Source organism: Asterias amurensis, chromosome 16 (genome assembly GCF_032118995.1).
Source record: "Asterias amurensis chromosome 16, ASM3211899v1".
NCBI classification, from domain to species: Eukaryota; Metazoa; Echinodermata; class Asteroidea; order Forcipulatida; family Asteriidae; genus Asterias; species Asterias amurensis.
This window is the reverse complement of record NC_092663.1, coordinates 8,471,633-8,498,568: the sequence shown is the minus strand read 5'-3', so window position 1 is coordinate 8,498,568 and position 26,936 is coordinate 8,471,633. Positions and strand designations below refer to the sequence as shown.

The 26,936-nt window shown below is 38.0% G+C and overlaps 1 protein-coding gene across 1 annotated transcript in view; it reads right to left on the bottom strand.

The window, feature by feature from the left end:
• Window positions 1-24,673, bottom strand: part of LOC139949255 (alpha-N-acetylgalactosaminide alpha-2,6-sialyltransferase 1-like) — a 45,079-nt gene extending 20,406 nt beyond the window's left edge. The window contains exons 1-2 of the mRNA XM_071947651.1: window positions 24,044-24,673; window positions 21,875-22,037 (exon numbers count right to left, since the gene is read on the bottom strand). Of these exons, the coding sequence (XP_071803752.1) occupies window positions 21,875-22,037; window positions 24,044-24,442 (562 nt within the window). The 5' untranslated portion in view covers window positions 24,443-24,673. The remainder of the gene's footprint in view (window positions 1-21,874; window positions 22,038-24,043) is intronic.
• Window positions 24,674-26,936: the final 2,263 nt, after the last annotated feature.

Sequence of the window (26,936 nt, the reverse complement as noted above, 5' to 3'; positions counted from 1 at the left end):
GTTAGGTAATCACTCTTAAAAAAATAGTTGAATTGTGTCTTGAGTTATGGTGCCACTTCCGGTTGACCCCAAAGTAGAGGTCGACATGGGGTCACGGTAACCTAAGGCTAATCTCCAATGCCCAACGGGTCTAAAACTGAAAAAAGTTTGAAAATCGGTTCAATGGTACTTAAGATATGGTCTTACTTCCAGTTGACACGGAAGAAGAGGTCAAAATGAGGTCACGGTTTTTCCCAACAAATTTTAAGACCTAAGGAGTCTATAACTGAAATTTTTGTTTTAAATCGGTTGTGTAACTCTTGAGACATGGTCCCACTTCCGGTTAACCCGGAAGTAGAGGTCAACTTGAGGTCACAGTTTTTCAAAATTAATGTCCATGCCCCAAGGAGTCTTCACTACAGACAGTGTAAAAATTGGTCCTGCAATTGGATTTTCACTGTCAATAGAGGGCGGTATATAAGATGAGTAGTCCCTAGTTGAATAATGTAAAAACTTCCATTTGACTCAGGATTGTTTGATTTGGTTGGTTTCTTGAGTTCATGCCAGTATCTTTAGAGTCCATTGCCATGTGACAAACTACTTAATGATAAAATCCTTGTATTTGGTTGGTGGTTTGATGTTTGATCTAGTTCGAGTGGATTTTACTGAACTCGTAACCACCAAACTCTGCACCTACGATCACCATTTTCTGCTAAATGTGCATGCGCGGAATAAAATGTGCGAGCTTGGAAGCACACAAACAAAATAAATCCCTACTAAGCAGTGTATTTCGCTTGACGTAAGCGCAGAATTCACTGCTTCTTCTACGCACTGAATCTTTGCTTCCAGAGCAGAGCACTACATTGGGCCCATTCGCACAAGATTTTTCAGAAGGTTTATCGCGATTCAGAACCGCAATGCATTTTGGGAAGGAATATGGGGCGGTTTCTACCAGTTTCTACGCCTCGCGCTCGCAATGCCTATACCTTTATGTGGGTTCAACAGCGCCCTCTCTTGAAATTTTGCGATTCGCGATAAAACCTTAATAAGCAAGTTCCCATCATGATAGGCCTGGGTGACTAGTGAAATTTACTAACTGGACTAGTCGCACCTCAAACCCAACTACGACACTTGTCGAGATAAATTACGGATTCTCAAGACTTGTGCCGCAAAGTGTTGCAAGCGCACGTTATATTATATGTTGCGAATAGTATGAAGCAGCACAACTAAGTGTTTCACCAGACAGGTAGTCGGGTCAACGTTTGAGCACGATTATAACAGAGTAGAGAAAAATAGTAGTCGCGACTCAAATAATAATTTGTAGTCGTGACTCAAACAATAATTTGTAGTCGCGACTATAACACTAAAGCACACTAGTCGCCCCGGCCTACTTTTGCACATAAGTAAACCACGGGTATTATCCTGCGAACGCAAATCTAATTTTCAAGTCACTGTTGTTTTCGCAGCGAAAGTTTTGCAGGAGTTGAGCACAATTAGTCAACTGTAGCATTTTTTTATTGGGAACTGTGACGCTCAAGAACGCATTCCTTGCTAAGCTGTTAAATACGCTTAGCGTAAGCACAGTTCCATGATTACGTAAGGGCTGCGATGAACTACACTAAAGCTTTTTAAACACAAAAAGCAGCTAGACACAGCAAATACAAGTACAAGTTGTGATTCAAGGTATTCTGCGCATCTGCAATTTTTTTAAAGCAAAATAATTTGCCTATTGATTATAATAAGTAGCTCTATAACATTTAGCCACTATTCTGCTCAATTTCTGCATTTTTATAAAGCAAAATGTTTTGCCTATTTATTATAAGCAGCTCTATACAAGTGACCCACTCAACTACAAGAGAAACGTCAGAATAATAAAATCGCTGCTTTTGTATTCCTGCCAAAGAGTTTTTGTATGTCATGGTATAATTTCCGAAAAGAAAGCGAAATACTTGAATTAGTTTAGGGTTATGGTCCCCGACTTCACTCGTAAAAGATTCCAAATCCCAGGCGCTCTATTTTTATCGTCCACGCTCGTCGCCTGAAACGAAGCCGGTCAACTCGGTCCCAAACTAACTCAGTCCCAGTCATACGTTGACAGTTTTTTTCCACTAATTTCTCAAAAACTACAACACCACACCAAGTAATATTTTAAGGGAAGCTTTCAACTATCATTATCTTCAAACTGTTTAAGTTTAGTGTAATTCTGTGGACACCATGGTATGTCGTCGTCGTCAAAAACGTACCCCTATTTATATACGCACGTTCGTTAAACGAAAACCCTATGCCTTTGTGTACGTCCAGAGCTCGGTTAGGAAACGAAGAAACAGACACTGCGCTGTGGTCCAGAACGTATGTAGAAAAACAAGAAAAAGAGACTTGAGTAGACTCCTCTCCAGAAGTCACAACTCATGATAGGTACATACTGAATTGCATTTACCATAGAGAATGTTTAACAATAACATGAAAGTGACTGCATCCAGTTATGGTCAAACGCGTAGACTCATCTCAAGAAGTCACAACTCATGATAGGTACATACTGTACGGCATTTACCAAAGAGAATATTTTGCAATAACATGAAAGTGACTGCATCAAGTTTACAAATTAAAAATTCAAATGAAGACCACGTGGTTAATTAATGAAGAACTTTTACAATTTTGTATTAGAATAAAGCTTAGGCTCTAAGCTTCAATTTGATATATGATTTAACTATTTTATCCTAATGCTTTAGGAGTAGGGGCCTAAACAAAAACGCCGTACAAACGCTATGGGGTTTTAGGCGGAAACAAAGAATAATAATAATAATAATAATAATAATAATAATAATAATAACTAGAGATTGTGAACAATCACAAAGCTGTTCCAGAATGTTTTGTTAATAAAAGTATTCTATGCTTTAACAAAACCCATACATAACAGCTTTATGAAATGTGATTACCTTGTCTTTTATCTCATACTGAATCGAAATGAGCTTTAAAATTAGAATTTAAGGTCAACATGGCTTCGTGGTCATTATTTAAAATAAATTTAATTAATGTTAAAAAATCGGTTGTGTAGTTCTTGAGATATGATCCAACTTCCGGGAAGTAAAGGTCAATACACCTGTACTGGGTCACGGTAAATCAAGCTCGATTTTGAATGCCTAAAGAGTCTAAAACTTAAAAAGATTGAAAATCGGTTGTGTAGTTCTTAAGATATGGTCCCACTTCCGGTTGACCCGGAAGAAAGATCAACATGGGGGTCATGGTTTTCAAAGTTAATATTTAATGCCTAAGGAGTCTATAACTGAAAAAGTTTGAAAATCGGTTGTATAGTTCTTGAGAAATAATCCCACTTCCGGTTGACCCGGAAATAAAGGTCAACACAAGGTCACAGTTTTCAAAGTTAATACTTAATGTCTAAGTAGTCTACAACTGAAAAAAGTTTGAAAATAGGTTGTGTAGTTCTTGAGATATGGTCCCACTTCCGGTTAACCGGAAGAAGAGGTCAAAATGGGGTCACGAATTTTCCTCAACAAAATTTAATGCCTAAGCAGTCTTTAACTGAAGAAAAAAGTAAATCGGTTGTGTAACTCTTGAGATATGGTCCCACTTCCGGTTGACCCGGAAGTAGAGGTCAAATCGGGGTCACGGTTACCCAATGCAAATCTATCATGCCTGAGGAGTATATTACTGAAAAAAACTTTGAATTCGGCCGTTCACTTCTTGAGATATAGTGCTGCAAAGAAAAACTCATTAAAGCTTCTAATTATCATAAATTATCACGTGATGACGTCACAGTTTTAAAATTGTGTTTTTCGTACTAACAAATTTCATAAGGTACACGATGGTGTGTAACTTACCCCAATCCAATGCCTTTCACAAAAAAACCTATTAGAACGTACATTCGTTTTAACGAATACCCTGAACCATCGTAGGATTCCAATGTATGCCTATTGGTTGTGTACAAATCCAATGGAGTATGTCCAGAACACGGTTAGAAAAAAAAGAATACAATGGTCTAACATCAGGACAGCGTCGTAGACTCCCCTCAAGTAAGTCCTCAATGCAAACAGGTCCACACTGTATTGCACCCACCCATAGAGAAAGTGTACAGCCACATGAAAGCGACTGCACCCAGTTTAGTGACTATATCCAGCAGTACTACGTTGTACCCATGACGGCAAGATTTTAATTTATTCGTTAATGATAGACGTCCCTTGATTGGTTTTAATGGACGGAAACCATTATTTTTAGAATCAGTATATTTTTTGACACAAAATATCAAATTTAGAACACAAACAGATAAATGTTTCTGAAGTTATTTAGTTTTTGACCATTTAAATGTTGACATTTGAAGAGCCATTGTGTTTGTGCACAGACACAAAACGTGCAATACATGACGTCATGGTGACGTCGTCCGGATTCTAAGGCCATGGAGTAGTTATACAGTACCCAAAAAGTACAAAATTGAAAAAAAAATTGCGATCGGACGAATAGTTTGTGAGATATGGCAGTCTAAAGATTGGCTAATTAAATATTCATGTCGTTATAACTTAGTTAATTAATTATTTAATTTATGCAAATTACATTTAACTGAAACTTCAAGACCTAAGCTTTAATATGATATATGGTCTGACTCTTTTATACTAAGCCAAGTATGATTTATGGCTATAACAAAATGCCCTGGTTAAACCTATGGGCTTTTGACGGAAACAAATAATAATAATAATAATAACAAACTAGACATTAGGTGTTTGTGAACAAACACAAAGCTGTTCCGTGTTCTTTTGCCTGGATTATGTGCTAAAATGACCAAGGAGTCTGTAACTGAAAAAAAAGTTTGAAAATGTTGAATACTGTCTTGAGTTATGGTGCCACTTCCGGTTGACCCGGAAGTAGAGGTCAACTTTATATCACGGTTTTTCAAAGTTTATTTTTAATGCCTAAGGGTTCTAAAACTAAAAAAGGTTTGAAAATCGGTTGTATAGTACTTCATATATGGTCCCACTCCCGGTTGACCCGGAAGTAGAGGTCAACTTGAGGTCACGGTTTTTCCAAATTAATCTCCAATCCCCAAGGAGTCTTTAGATACAAACAGGGTAAGAATCGGCCCTGTACTTCTTGAGATATTGTGCTACAAAGATTTTCCAATTAAATATGCAAATGAGGGTCACGTGGTTAACTAATTAAGAATTAAAAAAAAAAAATTAAGTAAAGCTTTTGTTCTAAGCTTCAATTTGGTATAATAAACGCACTCTTTCGTATTATGGTTTGGGAGATAACCTAAACAAAAAACGTTTACAAACTAATGCTTTGGTTTTCTTATATTAAATTATTTTACTGGTCAATAGAGGGCGGTTTGTAAGATGAAAGGTCTTACTATCAACATCTCCTTTTTACTAGTCAAATGTTCAGTTTAAAAACAGGTTAAAAATCGGCCCGGTACTTCTTGAGATATGGTGTTACAAAGATTTCCCAATTAAATATGCAAATGAGGGTCACGTGGTTAGTTAATCAAGAATCTAAAAACAAAATTACATGAGGAATTAAGCTTAGGTCCTAGTCTTTAATTTGATATATGATATAACTCTTTTCAAGTTATGGTTTAGGAGAATAGGCTGAAACAAAAAGTGTTTACAAAATTGCTATTGTTGTCTTCCATTAAATATTGTTTACTGTCACTAGAGGGCGGTATGTAATATGAGTGGTCTGTTTACTAGAGGAGATGTTATTACTAGTCAAATGTTCAGTTGAAATGTTTATCTCAAAAAGTTCAATTAAAAAGTTTAATAAATGTAAATAAAAATAATATTTGACTCAGGATTGTTTGATTTGTTGGTTTCTTGAGTTTAATGCAGTAATTTAGGAGTCCAATGTCATGTCACAAAAAAATACATTTAGGATAAAATCCTTGTATTTGGTCAGTGGTTTGATGGTTGATTTAGCACGAGTGGATTTCGCTTAACTCTTAACGGCCACCAAACTCTGCGCTTACGATCACCATTTTCTGCTTACTGTGCAAGCACGGAATACAAAGTGCGAGCTTGGAAGCACACAAACAAAATAAATCCCTGCTTAGTAGTCTATTTCGCTTGACGTAAGCGCAGAAAACACTGCTTCTGCTTAGCAATGAATAATATTTGTTTCCAGAGCAGAGCATATTGGGCCCATTCGCACGGGATTTTTCAGTATGCAAGTTCCCATCATGATAGGCCTAGGTGACTAGTGAAATTTACTACTCGACTAGTCGCACCTCAAACCCAACTACGACACTTGTCGAGATAAATTACGGATTCTCAAGATTTGTGCCGCAATGTGCTGCAAGCGCAACATTAATTATGTTGCAATTAGTAGTAAGCAACATAACTGTTTCACCAAACAGGTAGTCGGGACTAATTTTGTAGTCAACGTGTGGGCATGATTATAATGGAGTAGAGAAAAACAGTAGTCGCGACTCAAATAATACAGAGGTTTCGCAAGTGTACAGATAAAAATACAGATACCGATACGTCGACACTGTGTGTGTTCAAGTGACGCGTATCCGCGACTATCGTATTTTGCATATACGTTCGTACATGATACGGGAGCTTATATTTCCAAAAATATTTCCCACGGAATAGCTTTCACATCGTGCTTGATATAGATAGAATTTGTTTAGTCATTTGCAAGCAAAAAGATGAGAAAATGTAGTGTATAAAACATGGGGTCTCTAACGGTCATACATATGTCAGAAAAACACTCATGATGAATGCGAGCGCACTCAAGTGAAACATACCTATAGTTTGCGAAACAAAATTCAACACATGGCTGATGTGAACGGTTATGGTTATTATATCCGTATCTGTATCTGTATCCGCACGCTTGCGAAACCTCTCTAATAATTTGAAGTCACGACTTTAATACTTAAGCACACTAGTCGCCCCGGCCTACTTTTGCACAACTAATTATAAAGCACGGTTGTCCTGTGAATGCAAATCAAAATTTTTAAGTCACTGTTTTTGTAGCGACAGTTTCACAGGAATTGAGCACAATAATATTAGTCAACTGTAGCAATTTTGTTGTTGCGAATTGTGACGCTCAAGAACACATTCCCTGCTAAGCTGTTAATTATGCTTAGCGTAAGCACAATTCCCTGATTACGTAAGCGCTGCGTTTCTTCCTTTAAAAAGTCATTGGCACAGGACCAGACCAAACAACATATAGCTTTTAAAACACAAAAAGCATTTAAACACAGCAAATACCATTCCTCATTTTGTACAAGTCGTGAATCCAGGTATTCTGCTCAATTTCTGCATTTTTATAAAGCAAAATGTTTTGCCTATTTATTATAAGCAGCTCTATATAAATGACCCACTCATCAACCACAAGAGAAACGTCAGCATAATAAAATCGCTGCTTTTGCATTCCTGCCAAAGAGTTGTTGTATGTCATGGTATAATTTCCGAAAAGAAAGCGAAATACTTGAATTAGTTTAGGCAAATGGTCCCCGGCGCAAACAAGGTGACTTCACCCGTAAATGAGTCCAAATCCCAGGCGTTCTATTTTCGTCGTCCACGCTCGTCGCCTGAAACGAACCCGGTCAACTCGGTCCCAAACCAACTCGGTCCCAGTCATACGTTGACAGTTTTTTCACTCATTTCTCAAAAACGAACCCGGTCAACTCGGTCCCAAACCAACTCGGTCCCAGTCATACGTTGACAGTTTTTTCACTAATTTCTCAAAAACTACAACACCACAGCAAGTAATATTTTAAGGGAAGCTTTCAACTGTCATTATCTTCAAACTGTTTAAGTTAAGTGTAATTCTGTGGACACCATGGTATGTCGTCGTCGTCAAAAACGTACCCCTATTTATATACGCACGTTCGTTAAACGAAAACCCTATGCCTTCGTGTACGTCCAGAACTCGGTTAGGAAACGAAGAAACAGACACTGCGCTGTGGTCCAGAACGTATGTAGAAAAACAAGAAAAAGAGACTTGAGTAGATTCCTCTCAAGAAGTCACAACTCATGATAGGTACATACTGAAATGCATTTACCATAGAGAATGTTTAACAATAACATGGAAGTGACTGCATCCAGTTATAGTCAAACGCGTAGACCCATCTCAAGAAGTCACAACTCATGATAGGTACATACTGTACGGCATTTACCAAAGAGAATATTTAACAATAACATGGAAGCGACTGCATCCAGTTATATTCAAATGAAGATTACGTGGTTAATTAATTAAGATTTTTATTTTGTTTTACAAATAGAGTAAAGCTTATGTTCTAAGCTACAATTTGGTATAATAAACTCACTCTTTCGTATTATGGTTTGGGAGATTAGGCTTAAAGAAAAAACGTGTACAAATGCTATGGGTTTTAGGCAGAAACAAAGAATAATAATAACTAGACATTAGGTGTTTGTGAACAAACACAAAGCTGTTCCGTGTTCTTTTGCTTGGATTATGTGCTAAAATGACCAAGGAGCCTATAACTGAAAAAAAAGTTTGAAAATGTTGAATAGTGTCTTGAGTTATGGTGCCACTTCCGGTTGACCCCAAAGTAGAGGTCGACATGGGGTCACGGTAACCTAAGGCTAATCTCCAATGCCCAAGGGGTCTAAAACTGAAAAAAAGTTTAAAATCGGTTGACTAGTACTTGAAGTTTGAACATTAGCTTTGTACTTTTTTAGATATGGGCTCACTTCCGGTTGACCCGGAAGTAAAGGTCAACATGGGGTCAAAGTTGTTTCAAACTAATCTTGAATGCCCAAGGAGTCTATAACTGAACAAAAATTGATAATCTGTTGTATAGTTCTTGAGATATGGTCCCACTTCCGGTTGACCAGGAAGTATGGGTCAACTTGAGGTCACGGTTTTTTAAAGTTAATATTTTATGCCTAAGGAGTTTATAACTGAAAATATTTTGAAAATCTGCTGTATAGTTCTTGAGATATGGTGACACTTCCGGTTGACGCGGAAGTAGAGGTCAACTTGAGGTCACAGTTTTTTCAAATTAATATCCAACCCCCAAGGAGTTGAAAAGAACAAACAGTTGAAAAGTCGGCCGTGAAGTTCTTGAGATAGGATGCTGCAAAGATTTCCTAATTAATATGCAAATGAGGGTCACTGGTGGTTAATTAATAAATAATCTTAATATGTTTTATGATAGGAATTAAGCTAAACATCCTAATGTTTCCATTTGATATTATTTTACGTGTTTAAAAACACATATTAATTTGTAAGATACTCCTTTATTTTCCTACTCCTGCCGATAGGGGGCGCCCTTATGAGACATTTCAATTGCACGATTTCTGCACCGTAATGTCTGTATCTGACTCTGTATTTGTATGTGTACGTCGCAGAGACCAAAACTGTCATAAAATGTCAAGCTGAAATATCTGTGCAACTAGTTCAAAGCAAAGATTACATATGATAAGTTTCACCGCGTACAAGCAAAAATATCCCTGCTAAGCTGTGAAATATGCTTTATGTAAGCGATAATATCCGCGCTTCTGATGTGTGTCAATTCTTTGCTTACGCAGCGAAGCAGAGTCAAATTGGACCAGTTTCACAAGATTTCCCCTCATGTACTAACAATCTTTTTTGACTTTACATGTTTGAAGTATAGGCCTTACCAAACCTACTCACAGGGCAAAATTACATGGTTCTTATGACCACCAAAGTCTGCGCTTACGATCACCATTTTCCGCTTACTGTGATGTGCAAGCTTGGAAAATAATGTGCGAGCTTGGAAGCACACAAACAAAAGAAATCCCTGCTATAAGCAGTCTATTTCGCTTGACGTAAGCGCTGAAATCAATGCTTCAGCAGATTACTGAATCTTTTTTCATTAAGCAAGTTCCCATCATGACTCGACTAGTCGAAATAAAATACAGATTCTCAAGATTTGTGCCGCTATGTGCCGCAAAGGCAATATTAATTATGTTGCGAATGGGTGACTAGTGAATTTTACTACTCGACTAGTCGCACCTCAAACCTGACTACGACACTTGTCGAGATAAAATACGGATTCTCAAGATTTGTACCGCTATGTGCCGCAAGGGCAATATTAATTATGTTGCGAATGGGTGTGACTAGTGAAATTTACTACTCGACTAGTCGCACCTCAAATTTAACTACGACACTTGTCGAGATAAAGTACGGATTCTCAAGATTTGTGCCGCTATGCCGCAAGGGCAATATAAATTATGTTGCGAATAGTAGTAAGCAACACAACTGGTTCACCAATATAGTCGGGACAAATTTTTAATTATGTTGCGAATGGATGTGACTAGTGAAATTTACTACTCGACTAGTCGCACTTCAAAACTAACTATGACACTTGTCGAGATAAAGTACGGATTCTCAAGATTTGTGCCGCTATGCAGCAAGGGCAATATTAATTATGTTGCGAATAGTAGTAACCAACACAACTGGTTCACCAAACAGGTAGTCGGGACAAATTTTGTAGTCGATGTGTGGACACGATTATAACGGAGTAGAGAAAAACAATAGTCGCGACTCAAATAATAATTTGTAGTCGCGAGTTTAACACTAAAGCACACTAGTCGCCCCTGCGTACTTTTGTCTCAAGTAAAGCACGGTTTTTCCTGCGAACGCAAATCAAATTTTTAAGTCACTGTTTTCGCAGTGAAAGTTTCGCAGGAGTTGAGCACAATTAGTCAACTGTACAAATTTTTTGATGCGAATTGTGACGTGAAGAACACATTCCATTCTAAGCTGTAAAATACGCTTAGCGTAAGCACAGTTCCCTGATTACGTAAGCGCTGCGATTCTTTCCTTTAAAAGCCATTGGCCCAGGACCAAACTACATAATAGCTTTTTACACAAAAAGCAGCTTAACTCATGCCCCATGTTCAAGTTGTGAATCCAGGTGTTCTGCTCAATTTCTGCAATTTTGTAAAGCAAAATGTTTTGCCTGTTTATTATAAGCAGCTCTATAAAACTGAGCCACTCAACCACCAGAGAAACGATCAGCATAATAAAATCTCTGCTTTTGTATTCCTGTCCAAGAGTTTTTGTTTGTCGATCATGGTCTAATTTCCGAAAGTAACGCGAAACACTGGAATTAGTTTAGGCAATTGGTCCTCGGCGCAAACAAGGTGACTTTACCCGTAAATCATTCCAAATCCCGGGCGGTCTATTTTCGTCGTCTACGCTCGTCGCCTGAAACGAGCCCGGTGTCATGACAAAAACTGTCCGCTGGCAATAAGTGTCCGCTCATTAGCTTATTGTGTTCTGATTGGTCAAGCGTCCACGACGTCACATTGCTTACGGAAGCTTGCTAAATAGTGTCCGCGGTTAGCGTGCATCATCATAGCGTGCCTTTTTAACCTTTTAGTTTTAGTTTTATTTATTATTTTTTTGTAACGCTTTCCTGCTTGTGTTTGAATATAATATTCGTATTATTTATGATCATTTGGCACTTTCACAATTCGTACTTTTAACCTGCACTTTTTAATTACTTATTAAGTAAAATAGTAAATACTAACCATGACATACTTTTGACGGTCTTGTCTTTACTTGAACGCTTTCTTCGTTGTATTTTATTGTAAATAATTCGTAAGAACATTTTACCACTTTCACAATTCGTACTTTTTAAACCTGCACTGTTTTCATGATAAGATACTAATCTTGACATACTTTTGAGTGTTCTGTTCGTCTATATGTTTGGCTTGTATTTACTTTTAATATAAATCAGCACTGTGCAGCACGGCGCCCGGACCAGTGTCCAGGGTCTACTGCGCATGCTCAGCGGACACTTATTGCAAAGATTATTTTTCTAAAGACGGCTGAGAAGCTTCCATGTCAGTCAGCCACTTCTGTTGAAGTTCTACCGAGCGGTGATTGAGAGTGTCTTGACACAATCAATGATCGTTTGGTGGGGCAATGCAACAGCCGATGACCGGAAGCGTATCAGCCGGATCGTTCGCACCGCTAGTAAAATCATAGGTTGCCAACTTCCATCACTTGATGAACTGTATGTATCTCTCTCGAGTTAAAAAACGAGCCCTCTCTATAGTAGATGACCAGTTTCACCCAGCACATTCCCTCTTTCAGCCCATGCGGTCTAAGAATCGTTTCCGTTCAATTAAATCTGGATCCAACCGTACTTTGCAGAGTTTTTATCCAACAGCTGTTCATGTTCTAAATGACAGGTTTATCATGAATGTCTATTTCTGATTTTAATTATATCGTACTATTTTTATCTTTCGTATTTCGCCTGTATATTGTAATACTTTTCAGAGTTGTTTATATTATATTTCCATGTATTTTTGTAAATGGTTAATTTTTAGTGTAATTTGTATATAACAATATTTTTAGACACGCAAAACCTAGCTTGTCTTTACTTGAACGCTTTCTTCGTTGTAATTTATTATACATGTCTTGTATTTACTTGAACGCTTTCTTCGTTGTATTTTATTGTAAATAATTCGTAAGAACATTTTAGCACTTTCTCAATTCGTACTTTTTAAATCTGCACTGTTTTCATGATAAGATACTAATCTTGACATACTTTTGCGTGTTCTGTTTGTTATTTTTTGGGCTTGTATTTACTTTTAATATAAATCAGCACTGTGCAGCACGGCGCCCGGACACTTTTTGTTGGGCGGACACTATTTGTCACGTAATACATGCCAAATAGTGTCCAGGGTCTACTGCGCATGCTCAGCGGACACTTATTGCAAAGATTATTTTTCTTGAGACGGCTGAGAAGCTTCCATGTCAGTCAGCCACTTCTGTTGAAGTTCTACCGAGCGGTGATTGAGAGTGTCTTGACACAATTAATGATCGTTTGGTGGGGCAATGCAACAGCCGATGACCGGAAGCGTATCAGCCGGATCGTTCGCACCGCTAGTAAAATCATAGGTTGGCAACTTCCATTACTTGATGAACTGTATCTCTCTCGAGTTAAAAAACGAGCGCTCTCTATAGTAATAATAATAATAATAATAATAATAATAATAATAATAATAATAATAATAATAATAATAATAATAATAATAATAATAATAATAATAATAATAATAATAATAATAATAATAATAATAATAATAATAATAATAATAATAATAATAATAATAATAATAATAATAATAATAATAATAATAATAATAATAATAATAATAATAATAATAATAATAATAATAATAATAATAATAATAATAATAATAATAATAATAAGACTTGTAATGCGCGGTTGTTCAAGGCGCAGTAAACCAAAACAAAACAAAACAAAAACACAACACAAAGAAAAACAGACACAACAAAATTAGTCATTGAAAACCTGTGACATAAGATAAGTTTTGAGAAGAGACTTGAATTTTGCGGTACAAAGACAAGATCGAAGATTAAGTGGTAGAGAGTTCCAGATGCGTGGCGCGGCTACAGAAAAAGACCTGTCACCCCATGAGTGTCGAGACTTGGGTTCAATGAGGAGAAGCATGGAACTTGATCGAAGATTCCTTGATGGAGTGTAAACTTGAAGCAGTTCAGAAATATAGTGGGGAGCCTTGCCATTTAGAGCTTTGTGGACAATGAGCATCAGCTTGAAGATGATTCGTTGAGAGATAGGGAGCCAGTGTAGTTGTTTCAGAATGGGGTGATAGAACAGGATTTTCTAGACAGTGTCACAATGCGGGCAGCAGTATTTTGGAGCCGTTGAAGTCGGGAAATCTGGTTGTTAGGAAGACTGTAGAGAAGAGCATTGCCGTTGTCAAGACGAGAAGTAACAAATGCGTGAATGACCTTTTCAGTGGCACTTTTGTCCAAGTACTTGCGAATCTTACCTATATTCCTGATGTGATATGATGATAAACGAACAATATTGTTGATGTGTGGCTGAAGTGTCATCGATGAATCAAAAATAACCCCTAAGTTCCGAGCTTTCAGCGAGGGAGCTATCCGAGCATCACCGATGGAGATGTATGGCACTGAAACCTTAGTTAACTGTTGACGTGACCCAAATAAAAGGAACTCTGTCTTATCATCATTTAACTTCAGGAAGTTTTGTTGTGTCCAACGTCGAATCTCTTGGATGCATTTCTCAAGTCTTGCAATAGATGCATTGGCGTTTTCTTGAGAAGATTTAAACGTGATGTATAGCTGAGTGTCGTCTGCGTACACATGGTAATTCAGATTAAATTTGAGGATGATGTCACGAATCGGTAAAGTGTACAGCGTAAACCACTGCGGGCCGAGTACCGACCCCTGTGGCACAGAGTAGTTCAAAACAACAGGGTCGGATATTGCAGTGCCAATACATACATGCTGAGTTCTGTTGTGGAGATACGATTTGCACCATGCTAGGGCTGTGTCCTCTATGCCAAGGTGATTCTGGAGCCGAGAGAGAAGGATGTTATGATCAACAGTGTCAAAAGCAGCACTCAAGTCTAGCAGGACTAGTGCTGTAAGGTTACCATTGTCCATAGAAGAGAGAATATCGTTGCTCACACGGACTAGTGCAGCCTCGGTCCCATGGAAAGGCTTGTATGCTGACTGGAATACGTCGGACAGGTTGAAAGTATGAATGTGATCAGAAATACGTGATGACACTACTCGTTCGATGACTTTTCCAAGATATTTTAAGTTTGCAACCGGTCTGTAGTTTTTGAATATCTCCTTGTCCAGGTTTGGTTTCTTGATGAGCGGCCTGATGTAGGAAACTTTGAGGCTATCGGGGAAACAACCGGAACTGAGAGATTCGTTTACAAGCTTAGTGATGTAGGGTACAAATATGTCAATGTTTTGCTTTATCATGGATGTTGATACTGGATCCAGCTCACAGGATTTTGAAGGAGATTTCATAATAACCCTTTGAATCTCAGCAACAGTGGCAGGCTCAAACACAGATAATCTACACTCTGGTTGAAGATGTGGCAATGTCTGCGGCACGTTGTAAGGGACTGATGAAAATGATGAGCGGATGTCTGAAATCTTGGTGACAAAGAATTTCTGGAACTCATTTGCTAAGTCCTGGTCATTGTAGGTGGATGGAAGGACAGGGGTTTTGGGTTTGAGCAACAACTTACCAATTATCTTGAAGAGCTTCTTTTGATCTCCTGAGGATTCTTGTACTTGAGATGAATAATGGATGATCTTTGCCTGGTTGATCAAATTCCTAACTACTTTACATTGGTTGCGATATTCTTGTCGTTGTATTGCCAATTTGCCATTTTTCCGCCACTTCCGCTCCAGTTGACGACAGATCTTTCTCGCTGTACGAATATCATCATTGAACCAGGAGACTTCAGTTCGGACCTTGACTGATCTCGTTATCCAAGGTGCGTATTTATCCAAGATGTCACTGACTGTACTCTCATATTGGCTGACATAGGAATCCAAGCAGTCATGATCAACTTCTAGATTTGCTAAATGAGTGCCTATGTCGCGGAACACTTCGGGAGGATTCACATGTTTCCATTGTCGGCTCTTTATAGTGACGGTTGGGACTTTGGGCTTGCACAGACTCAAGTTACACATGACTGCATAATGGTCAGATAATCCAGGTAGAATAACAAAGTTTGAGACAATTGGTGGGGAGATTTCACGAGTTATGACAAGGTCCAGGCAATGACCGAGACGATGAGTCGGCTCCTGGATATGCTGGGTGAGACCAAAAGCTTGAAGCAGATGCTTAAACTGGTTTGCATTGGTGTTATGGATGTCATCAACATGAATGTTAAAGTCGCCGGTGATGATGATTTCCGATGGATGAAGCAGATATTCCAAAATCAAATTCTCAAACTCCCTTAGAAAACTTGAGAAAGTCACATGTTGGCCGTTTGAATCCCTCTCAGGTCTGTATACAATGACAAGGCGAACAGATTTAGAGTTTCCGGAAACTTCAGCATGAAGAGATTCAAAAGTTGTGTACTGGACGTCATTATTTTTCACAGAGACAGATAAAGTAGATCTGTACAGTATTGCAACTCCTCCACCAGTCTTGTGAGGTCTTGGGATGTGATGAAAGTAGTAGCCAGCAGGGGTACACTGACGACATGTTAAGTTGTCGTCTGGTCTCAGCCATGTTTCTGAAACGGCAACAAGGTCCAGATCTTTTTGCAGAAAAAAATCAGCAAAATCGTCATACTTGTTACAGATGGACTGTGTGTTTAGAACACAAAGGCTGAGTTGAGATTTGGCAGTAGTCACTGGTACTGGAACAGAAGGGAGTGTAACTTCGGGTACAGGGGGATTATGAACAGTTCTACGGCGACCAGCTTTTTTACCACGATGTGTAGGTCGATAAACAGTGCTGGGATTTACAAAAAGGCCAAGGTTCTGTAATGATAATATACAGGAAGGCAGCAGAGTTGTAGCACGTGTGGATGGGGCATAGCGGAGACTGAGAAGCTTGTTCCGTGAGTAGGAATTTGCAGAGTTTGGACTAGCTTCTGCTGAATTTGAGTTATTTACACCTTCAGGGCCGGGATTTACAGCAATGTCACCAAAAATCACAATTTCCAAATGAAAAGTGGCTGGGGAGTTGTCATAGTAAGAAACAGGGCATTTCAGATATCTTCGATGGTGGATGAGGCCTAGATGTGTCTTTGGCAGAATGCAAGCACCAGACACAATTGATGCTGATGGAACAAAGCTGACCACAGATGAGTCAGTACAGTACAATGGTCTAGCAAGCAGGGAGAGAATGAAAAGGATACTTACCTCCATTGTCCCCAGATGGGAGAACAATGTCCATGGACTAGGTGGGTGACTGCACAGGATGCAGCCACGTAAGTGTGTGTAAGCTTTATACACCAGAATTCTCAGCTGAGACAGTGAAAATTTCTAACAGAAAAACACTATTTTCACAATTCAGATGACTCCAGGATACACAGAAAAAGTCCTGTAGATTCCAGGTGTAGTAACAAATCCAGTTGTATAAGAATAAGAACACAAATTGAGCAATATACTAAGAAATTAGCAAACAAACACAGAGCTGATTTGAGTGGCCGCTGTCAGGCGCTCAGTCAAACATGAAACAAGTAGATGACCAGTTTCACCCAGCACATTCCCTCTTTCAGCCCATGCGGTCTAAGATCCGTTTCCGTTCAATTAAACCTAGATCCAACCGTACTTTGCAGAGTTTTTACCCCACAGCTGTTCGTGTTCTAAATGACAGGTTTTTAATCATGAATGTCTATTTCTGATTTTAATTATATCGTACTATTTTTATCTTTCGTATTTCGCCTGTATATTGTAATACTTTTCAGAGTTGTTTATATTATATTTCCATGTATTTTTGTAAATGGTTAATTTTTAGTGTAATTTGTATATAACATAATATTTTTAGACACGCAAAACCTAGCTTGTCTTTACTTGAACGCTTTCTTCGTTGTATTTTATTGTAAATAATTCGTAAGAACATTTTAGCACTTTCACAATTCGTACTTTTTAAACCTGCACTGTTTTCATGATAAGATACTAATCTTGACATACTTTTGAGTGTTCTGTTCGTCTATTTTATTTTTTTGGCTTGTATTTACTTTTAATATAAATCAGCACTGTGCAGCACGGCGCCCGGACACTTTTAGTTGGGCGGACACTATTTGTCACGTAATACATGCCAAATAGTGTCCAGGGTCTACTGCGCATGCTCAGCGGACATTTATTGCCAGCGGACAGTTTTTGTCATGACACCGGTCAACTCGGTCCCAAACCAACTCGGTCCCAGTCATACGTTGACAGTTTTTTCACTAATTTCTCAAAAACTACAACACCACAGCAAGTAATATTTTAAGGGAAGCTTTCAACTATCATTATCTTCAAACTGTTTAAGTTTAGTGTAAATCTGTGGACACGATGGTGTGTCGTCGTCGTCAAAAACCCCTATTCAATTACGCACGTTCGTTTGAACGAAATCCCTAAACCTTCGTACTTTGTCGCGTGCAAAGTATATGGGCCCGGAACTCGGTTAGATTGTTATGGGTCCTGAACGATGGTAGGGAAACAGAATGAGTAGACTTCCTCTCAAGAAGTCACAACTCATGATAGTTACATACTGTATGGCATTTACCATAGAGAATGTTTAACAATAACATGGAAGTGACTGCATCCAGTTATATTCAAACGCGTCGACTCATCTCAAGAAGTCACAACTCATGATAGGTACATACTGTATGGGATTTACCAAAGATAATATTTAACAATAACATGGAAGCGACTACATCCAGTTATATTCAAATGAAGATTACGTGGTTAATTAATTAAGATTCTTATTTTTGTTTACATTTAGAGTAAAGCTTATGTTCTAAGATACAATTTGGTATAATAAACTCACTCTTTCGTATTATGGTTTGGGAGATTAGGCTTAAAGAAAAAAACGTGTACAAATGCTATGGGTTTTAGGCAGAAACAAAGAATAAGAAAAAAAATAAAAATTTCGACGAAAACAACAGCTGTTCCGACTGGATCGGAACAGCTAATAAATATGTAATATGGAGTGATGAGGCAGATGTGGTTGAATTACGTAGAATGACTTTTGCATTTTGGCTTGTTTGTTTACTTTCTAATTTTAAGTGTAGTCGTTTATTAATTATGTAAAGATCTGATACAAACACCCAATTATTAATTAAAAACTGATGGGGAAAGCCAGTATAAGGTATTCCAGCGTCAAATTTAAAACTTACATTATAAATCTTTTAAAAATATATTGCTTAAAGGCAGTGGACACTTTTGGTAATTACTCAAAATAACTATCATCATAAAACCTTTCTTGATTACGAGTAATGGGGAGAGGTTGATAGTATAACACATTGTGAGAAACAGCTCCCTCTGAAGTGACGTAGTTTTCGAGAAAGAAGTAATTTTCCACGAATTTTCCTCAAGTTTAGAATTTGAGGTCTCGAAATCAAACATCAGAAAGCACACAACTTCGTGTGACAAGGGTGTTTTTTTCTTTCATTATTATCTTGCAACTTCGACGACCGATTGAGCTCAAATTTTCACAGGTTAGTTGTTTTATGCATATGTTGAGGTACACCAACTGTGAAGGCTAGTCTGTGACAATTACCAAAAGTGTCCACTGCCTTTAAAGTAAAGATGATTTTATTTGTTTAAATTAGCACGCAGCTAAATGAGAAAGTTATGAATTGATACCGTCTGTGTATATTATCCTTTTAACTTGTCAACTCTAGTTGCCAGAAGCAGGTGCAACTTGTCCAGTTCTATAAGGATGGACTACAAATTCACATCGTATCATGTCGCTTAGGGCAATTGAGGGCTGTTAAAAGTATAAATGAACCAATGTGAGAAACGGCTCCCTCTGAAGTAATCTAGTTTCTTAGAAATATGTAAATTCACACTCAAGAAGGCTTCAGCTGAAACATTTTATTATTCATATTCTGAAAGCTTATAAAGTTGTGCAATTGAGAACACTGGTCTTTTACAATTACCAAACGTATAAAGTGCCTTTAAAGAGGTAGTGTTAGCAGTTTTGTTTGGGTTATTCTGTTTTCTGTGCTTGTATGCTGCATATTATTTAGTAGAAAATTAACCGTTGTCTTAGTTGCTTTTTAGAACTTTTAGTAACAAATAAATAATTGTGTCAACAATAACAAAACACGAACATCTGTCTGCCAGGACACGTGTATAAAACAATAGAAAGGTCGCCCAACCTTCAAGATGATGACCTTGTATAAGTAGGACGCGTTGAAGGTTGTTTTTAAAAGTTGGTATTGTCTTTTTTTCTCTGACTGTTAATTTTGTAAATTAATGTTTAATCATAATTTTAATTGTTAAGTCATAGGAACTTAAAGGCACTGTACACGTTATGTAATTGTCAAAGACCAATGTTCTCATTTGGTGTATCCCATCATATAGAGCATAAAATAACTCGCCTGTGAAAATTTGGGCTCAATTTGTCTTTGAAGTTGTGAGAAAATGGTGAAAGAACAACAACCCTTTCAGATAAGGCATGACTTCTAGCTAGAAGTATTTTAATATTTTAGTGAGAAATTACCTCTTTCTCAACATCTACGTTACTTTAGAGAGAATTGTCCAACAATTGTCCAACAATTGTTATACTGCCAACAGCTCTCCGATGCTCGTTACCATGTCAGTTTTTAAGTTAATATTTGTTTTGAGTAATTACCAAACGTGTACCGCCCCTTTAAGGTGAGATAGCAGTTGCAGAACGGGATGTCATATACTACTTACATGCCTGGTCTGACTGTTTGATCCCGAATGGGAGATCATATACTACTTACATGCGAATGGGAGATCATATACTACTTGTCTGGTCTGACCGTTTGATCCCGAATGGGAGGTCATAAACTACTTACATGCCTGGTCTGACCGTTTGATCCCAAATGGGAGGTCATATACTACTTACCAGCCTGGTCTGACTGTTTGATCCCGAATGGGAGATACTACTTGTCTGGTCTGACCGTTTGATCCCGAATGGGAGGTCATAAACTACTTGTCTGGTCTGACCGTTTGATCCCGAATGGGAGGTCATAAACTACTTACATGCCTGGTCGGACCGTTTGGTCCCGAATGGGAGGTCATATACTACTTGACTGGTCTGACCGTTTGATCCCGAATGGGAGGTCATACACTACTTATATGCCTGGTCTGACCGTTTGGTCCCGAATGGGAGGTCATACACTACTTTATACCTGGTCTGACCGTTTGATCCCGAATGGGAGGTCATAAACTACTTATATGCCTGGTCTGACCGTTTGGTCCCGAATGGGAGGTCATACACTACTTTATACCTGGTCTGACCGTTTGATCCCGAATGGGAGGTCATAAACTACTAACATGCCTGGTCTGACCGTTTGGTCCCGAATGGGAGGTATACACTACTTACATGTCTGGTCTGACTGTTTGATCCCGAATGGGAGGTCATATACTACTTACATGCGTGGTGTGACTGTTTGATCTCGAATGGAAGGTCATATACTACTTGCATGCATGGTCTGATCGTTTGATCCCGAATGGGAGGTCATATTCTACTTACATGCCTGGTCTGACCTTTTAATAACGAATGGGAGGTCATCTACTTACATGCCAGGTCTGACCGTTTGATCCCGAATGGGAGGTCATATACTACTTACATGCCTGGTATGACTGTTTGATCCAAATGGGAGGTCATATACTACTAACATGCCAGGTCTGACCGTTTGATCCCGAATGGGAGGTCATATACTACTTACATGCCTGGTCTGACCGTTTGATCCAAATGGGAGGTCATATACTACTAACATGCCTGGTATGACTGTTTGATCCAAATGGGAGGTCATATACTACTAACATGCCAGGTCTGACCGTTTGATCCCGAATGGGAGGTCATATACTACTTACATGCCTGGTCTGACTGTTTGATCCCGAATGGGAGGTCATATACTACTTACATGCCTGGTATGACTGTTTGATCCAAATGGGAGGTCATATACTACTAACATGCCAGGTCTGACCGTTTGATCCCGAATGGGAGGTCATATACTACTAACATGCCAGGTCTGACCGTTTGATCCCGAATGGGAGGTCATATACTACTTACATGCCTGGTCTGACTGTTTGATCCCGAATGGGAGGTCATATACTACTAACATGCCAGGTCTGACCGTTTGATCCCGAATGGGAGGTCATATACTACTTACATGCCTGGTCTGACTGCTTGATCCCGAATGGGAGGTCATATACTACTAACATGCCAGGTCTGACCGTTTGATCCCGAATGGGAGGTCATATACTACTTACATGCCTGGTATGACTGTTTGATCCAAATGGGAGGTCATATACTACTAACATGCCAGGTCTGACCGTTTGATCCCGAATGGGAGGTCATATACTACTTACATGCCTGGTCTGACTGTTTGATCCTGAATGGGAGGTCATATACTACTTACATGTCTGGTCTGACCGTGTGATCCTGAATGGGAGGTCATATACTACTTACATGCCTGGTCTGACCGTTTGATCCCGAATGGGAGGTCATATACTTTTAGTTCATCCACTCTGCGAAGGTCTTCCTTGTCAATGAAAACTTTAATCCCAGGAATGAATCTTTCCCGGAACCATTTGGAATACTTTGTCACTGAAGAAACAGTCTTTGGGCAAACCTTTAAATCAAGACACAATGCGGAAAGGGTTAAGAGGTGTGCGTAGCTATCGCAAGTGTACAAATTTAATGTTCAAAGGTTCATGCATAATATTAAAAGATGGTTACAGCTGAAAACCCTTTTGGAATAAAGGTTTTTGCTTGCAATGCTCCTAGTAGTTTTTTAAAGAACGAATTTGTATATAAAGTTTCTATACAACCACAGGTACAATGGCGTAATTAACACCACAATCAACATATTTAATTCTAAAATGACAGTAAAGTTGGTTTGATATTGGATATTTTGACATTCACATATGTTTGTAGAGTGAATGTCGACCATTGCATTGATATAGGAAATTGAACATTCCCATGGCTTTTGTACAATGGGTGTCTACCTTGTCATACAGAGATATTGGATATTGGACATTCCAATAGCTTTTGTACAGTGAATGTCTACCTTGTACGTCGATATTGGATATTGGACATTCTCATAGCTTTTGTACAGCGAATGCTGTTTACCTTATGGATATTGCACATTCCCATAGCTTTTGTACAATGGGTGTCTACCTTGTAAAATCATCAAAACAGTTGAAAAATCTTGGGGTCATCTTTGATTGTAACTTAAACATGCAAAGTCACATTCGTGAGGTATCTCGCAATGCATTTTACCATCTGCATAATATCAGTAAGATCAAGAAATACTTGAATTATTCTGTCACTGAGCAAGTTATAACAATGCTAGTCATGTCCAAGATAGATTATTGCAATGCCTTGTTTGCAGGTTTACCCCAGTCCACACTGGCACCGTTACAACGAGTGCAAAATTCTGCTGCCAGGCTTCTCACAGGAACCAGAAAATTCGAGCATATAACCCCTGTACTCATGAAGCTACATTGGCTTCCGGTAAATTATAGAATCATGTATAAAGTGTGTCTTCTAGTTCATAAATGTTTAAATGGTCTAGCCCCTGACTATCTCTGTAAATTACTGCATACTACTAGCTCATGTTCACGTAGACACACACGGTTATCATGTGATAAAACCAGACTACAACACTGCAATACCAGATTATGTACTTTTGGGGATAGAGCTTTTTCCGCCATTGCCCCTAACTTGTGGAACCAGCTGAATTTGTGTCTCAGGGAAACAGCAAGTATTGATGTTTTTAAATCCGGGCTAAAAACCCATTTCTTTCGAAAGGCATTTTTATAACTGTTTATTGTTCAAGTAGTTGTGTTTTTTATTATTCATTTAAGGTCTCTTGTAGCACTTATTTTCCATTCTGTAATTAATTATCATTTCCCTGGAGTTTTAGTGAATGTCTCATTTTACAATTTTATTGGGTCACAGCTGGTCTGTTTGTACAATCTCTTTGCAGTTTTAAATTGTGCATACTATTGTATATTTTATACTTTTCCATTGTTTATTGTTCATTTCTTTAATTGCTTGTCATTGTTTGCTTGATTTTGAACTTATTTTTATATCTTGTTGTTTTTGCTGATTATCTAAATTTTTAATGTTTCTCTGTATTAGCGCCATGGAGCATTGTTTTCGATGGATATGGCGCTATATAAATTTTTACTATTATTATTATTATTATTATTATTAATACATAGATATTGGATATTGGACATTCTCAAAGCTTTTGTACAGCGAATGCGGTTTACCTTATGGATATTGCACATTCCCATAGCTTTTGTACAATGGGTGTCTACCTTGTAATACATCGATATTGGATATTGGACATTCCCATAGCTTTTGTACAGTGAATGTCTACCTTGTACATCGATATTGGATATTGGACAATGCCATAGCTTTTGTACCTTAGATATTGGATATTGTAGGCCTACATTCTACCTTGTACACATCGATAGTGGATGTTGGACATTCCCATAGGTTTGTAGAGTAAATTTCTACCTTGTACATCGATATTAGATAAAGGACATTTCCGCAGATTTGTATATAAAATTGTACAAATAAATCCTTTTAAAGAAATTGAATTTGACTCAATGAAGTATAACTTACCGACTGTTTGTATGCTGGATCTCTTACGAATGGCATCCTCTCGAGCTCTCTGACTCTTAGCTCTTCTTGCTCTCTCTTCAACTTTGCCTCGTTCTCTTCTTGTTGTCTCTTTAATTTTGCCTCGTTCTCAATAACAACCTCTTTCTTGCTTATCTGATCCCCCTGAGGGCCACTGACATTGTTTAAATGGATCGCAGTATTGTTGATTGTTCCTAATTTGAACGCCTGTTGCGATCGATCTGAGTGACCCACCTCCAGTTTAGACTGGTGTAGAAGAGAGTTTAAAACCTCTCCACCGTTCGATGTTTTGAGGACTTTCAACACCAACATTATCCCACCGTAGATCGAGAGAACCGCTAGGGCAAGGTACAGCCGTCGATGTCTGAATAATGATGCCATACTTGAGGGCCGGAGTCTAGATCTCAAGATACACACTCACCAGAGACGCGTCTTCCTGACGATCCGCGTCTTCCTTCCGATCCGACTCTTCCTTCCGATTCGACTCGTTACGACATGTCAGTGATATCCAATCGAGGACGGATTAATAAATACCATGGATAGTTATTCATTCCAACTCAAATAGGCGTATTGCTGCCGCAATCAGAGTATGCTATGACAATTTGCACGTGTTATGTTCTCGTACCGTAATGCAGACCGATTTTAAGAACATACCAAAATAATTTTTGGCAATAATTTCGTGAAGTCGACAGCGGAACGAACCTCATTATTTATACAGAGTAAAACACTGTCCTTGCAACGCCCTTAATTTCCGAGTAATCCCATTAGGTTTGGTAGAGATACAATAGTTCGCAATCCGTCTCTGCTCATAGGCGTATAGTGAAACTATAAGAGCAATATTGATTGAATACTGGACACAAAAAACTGGAGGTGAAGTTTGGCGACTGCCAGCAGCTGCGTGTGTTTTTTCTGTTTCGCGCACCAAAATCGATCATTTAAACACTCGCTTTCACGTCAATATCAACGGTGGAAACACAAAGCAAAACATGTCATGTTTCCCGTAATTGGTTTGAAGGGAAGATGTGCGTTTTGGTCTGTCCAGCCCTTTTCACTTCACTGCAGGAGAAAAGCCGATATTCACCAATTCTCCATTTTTGCTATCCTGCGCATGTCCCTATGTACTTAGTTTATATATATCCATGTTCTGTTTGTCGCCCTCTATTTCTTTTGCCGGTTTCTTCGGGAGTCCAGTTGGTTGTCCGAAAAGAAAGATTCCACGTTATAATAATAATAATAATAATAATAATAATAATAATAATAATAATAATAATAATAATAATAATAATAATAATAATAATAATAATACTAATACTAATACTAATAATAATAATACTAATAATAATAATAATAATAATAATAATAATAATAACAATAATAATAATAATAATAATAATAATAATAATAATAATAATAATAATAATAATAATAATAATAATAATAATAATAATAATAATAATAATAATAATAATAATAATAATAATAATAATAATAATAATAATAATAATAATAATAATAATAATAATAATAATAATAATAATAATAATAATAATAATAATAATAATAATAATAATAATAATAATAATAATAATAATAATAATAATAATAATAATAATAATAATAATAATAATAATAATAATAATAATAATAATAAAAACAAACAAGGTACTCAAGGCGCTGAGTATAATTTATATAATAAGATCCTTGAAAACAACAAAATGCATAACGTCCGAGCTACCTGGATCCAACAGCAACAGGACCAATACACAGATGTAACGAGCCAAGAATGGTCAGATATAAACACCATTGAGACCACTGCAGCTATCAATAAAACCAATAACTGGAAGGCACCGGGATTAGACGGAATTGCGAATTTCTGGATCAAAAACTTGCCTAGCATCCACGAAGATCTTGCATTGGCCTACAACGACATAGTCAAACACCCAGAGAAATGCCCCGAATGGCTGACACGGGGAACTACATTCCTGCTTCCAAAGTCGGAAGAGACCCGGAACCCTAAGAACTATAGACCAATCACCTGCCTGCCCACAATGTACAAAATCCTCACCTCCATCCTAACAGAGAGGACGTACAGCTTCCTTGATGAAAACAACTTGCTACCAGTAGAACAGAAAGGGTGTAGGAAAGGAAGCTATGGCTGCAAAGACCAGCTACTAATCAACAAAACCGTAATGGAAGAAGCCAAATTTAAGAAAAAAAACTTATCAACAGCGTGGATTGACTACAAGAAGGCATTTGATAGTGTACCTCATTCCTGGATAAGAAAATGCCTTGAAATCTACAAAATATGTCCAACTACTGTCAACTTCATCACAGCAAGCATGATGAACTGGAAAACCACCTTGAATCTCCACCATGCAGAAGGGTCGTTAACATCAAGACCGATTAACATTAGATGCGGGATTTTCCAAGGAGATTCACTATCACCACTACTTTTCTGTTTAGCGCTAGCACCACTTAGCAACCTGCTGAACAACAGTAGTTACGGATACACATCCGAAAATGGCAAACTTAACCATCTTGTCTACATGGATGACCTCAAGACATTTTCCAAGGATGACAACCAGCAAAAAGGTCTGCTCACCATTGTGAAGACCTTCAGTGACGACATCAGGATGGAGTTCGGACTCGATAAGTGTGCCAAAGCCACATTCATAAGGGGAAAACTCACCAAAACAACAGACCTAGACATTGACACTGTCACTAAAATCAAAGAGATGGACCAAGAGGGTACATACAAATACCTTGGAATAAATGAAGGTAACGGCATACAACACTCAGCCATGAAGGAGAAGGTCCGGAAAGAGTATTATAGAAGAGTGCGGATGATACTGAAGAGTGAACTTAATGCAGCCAA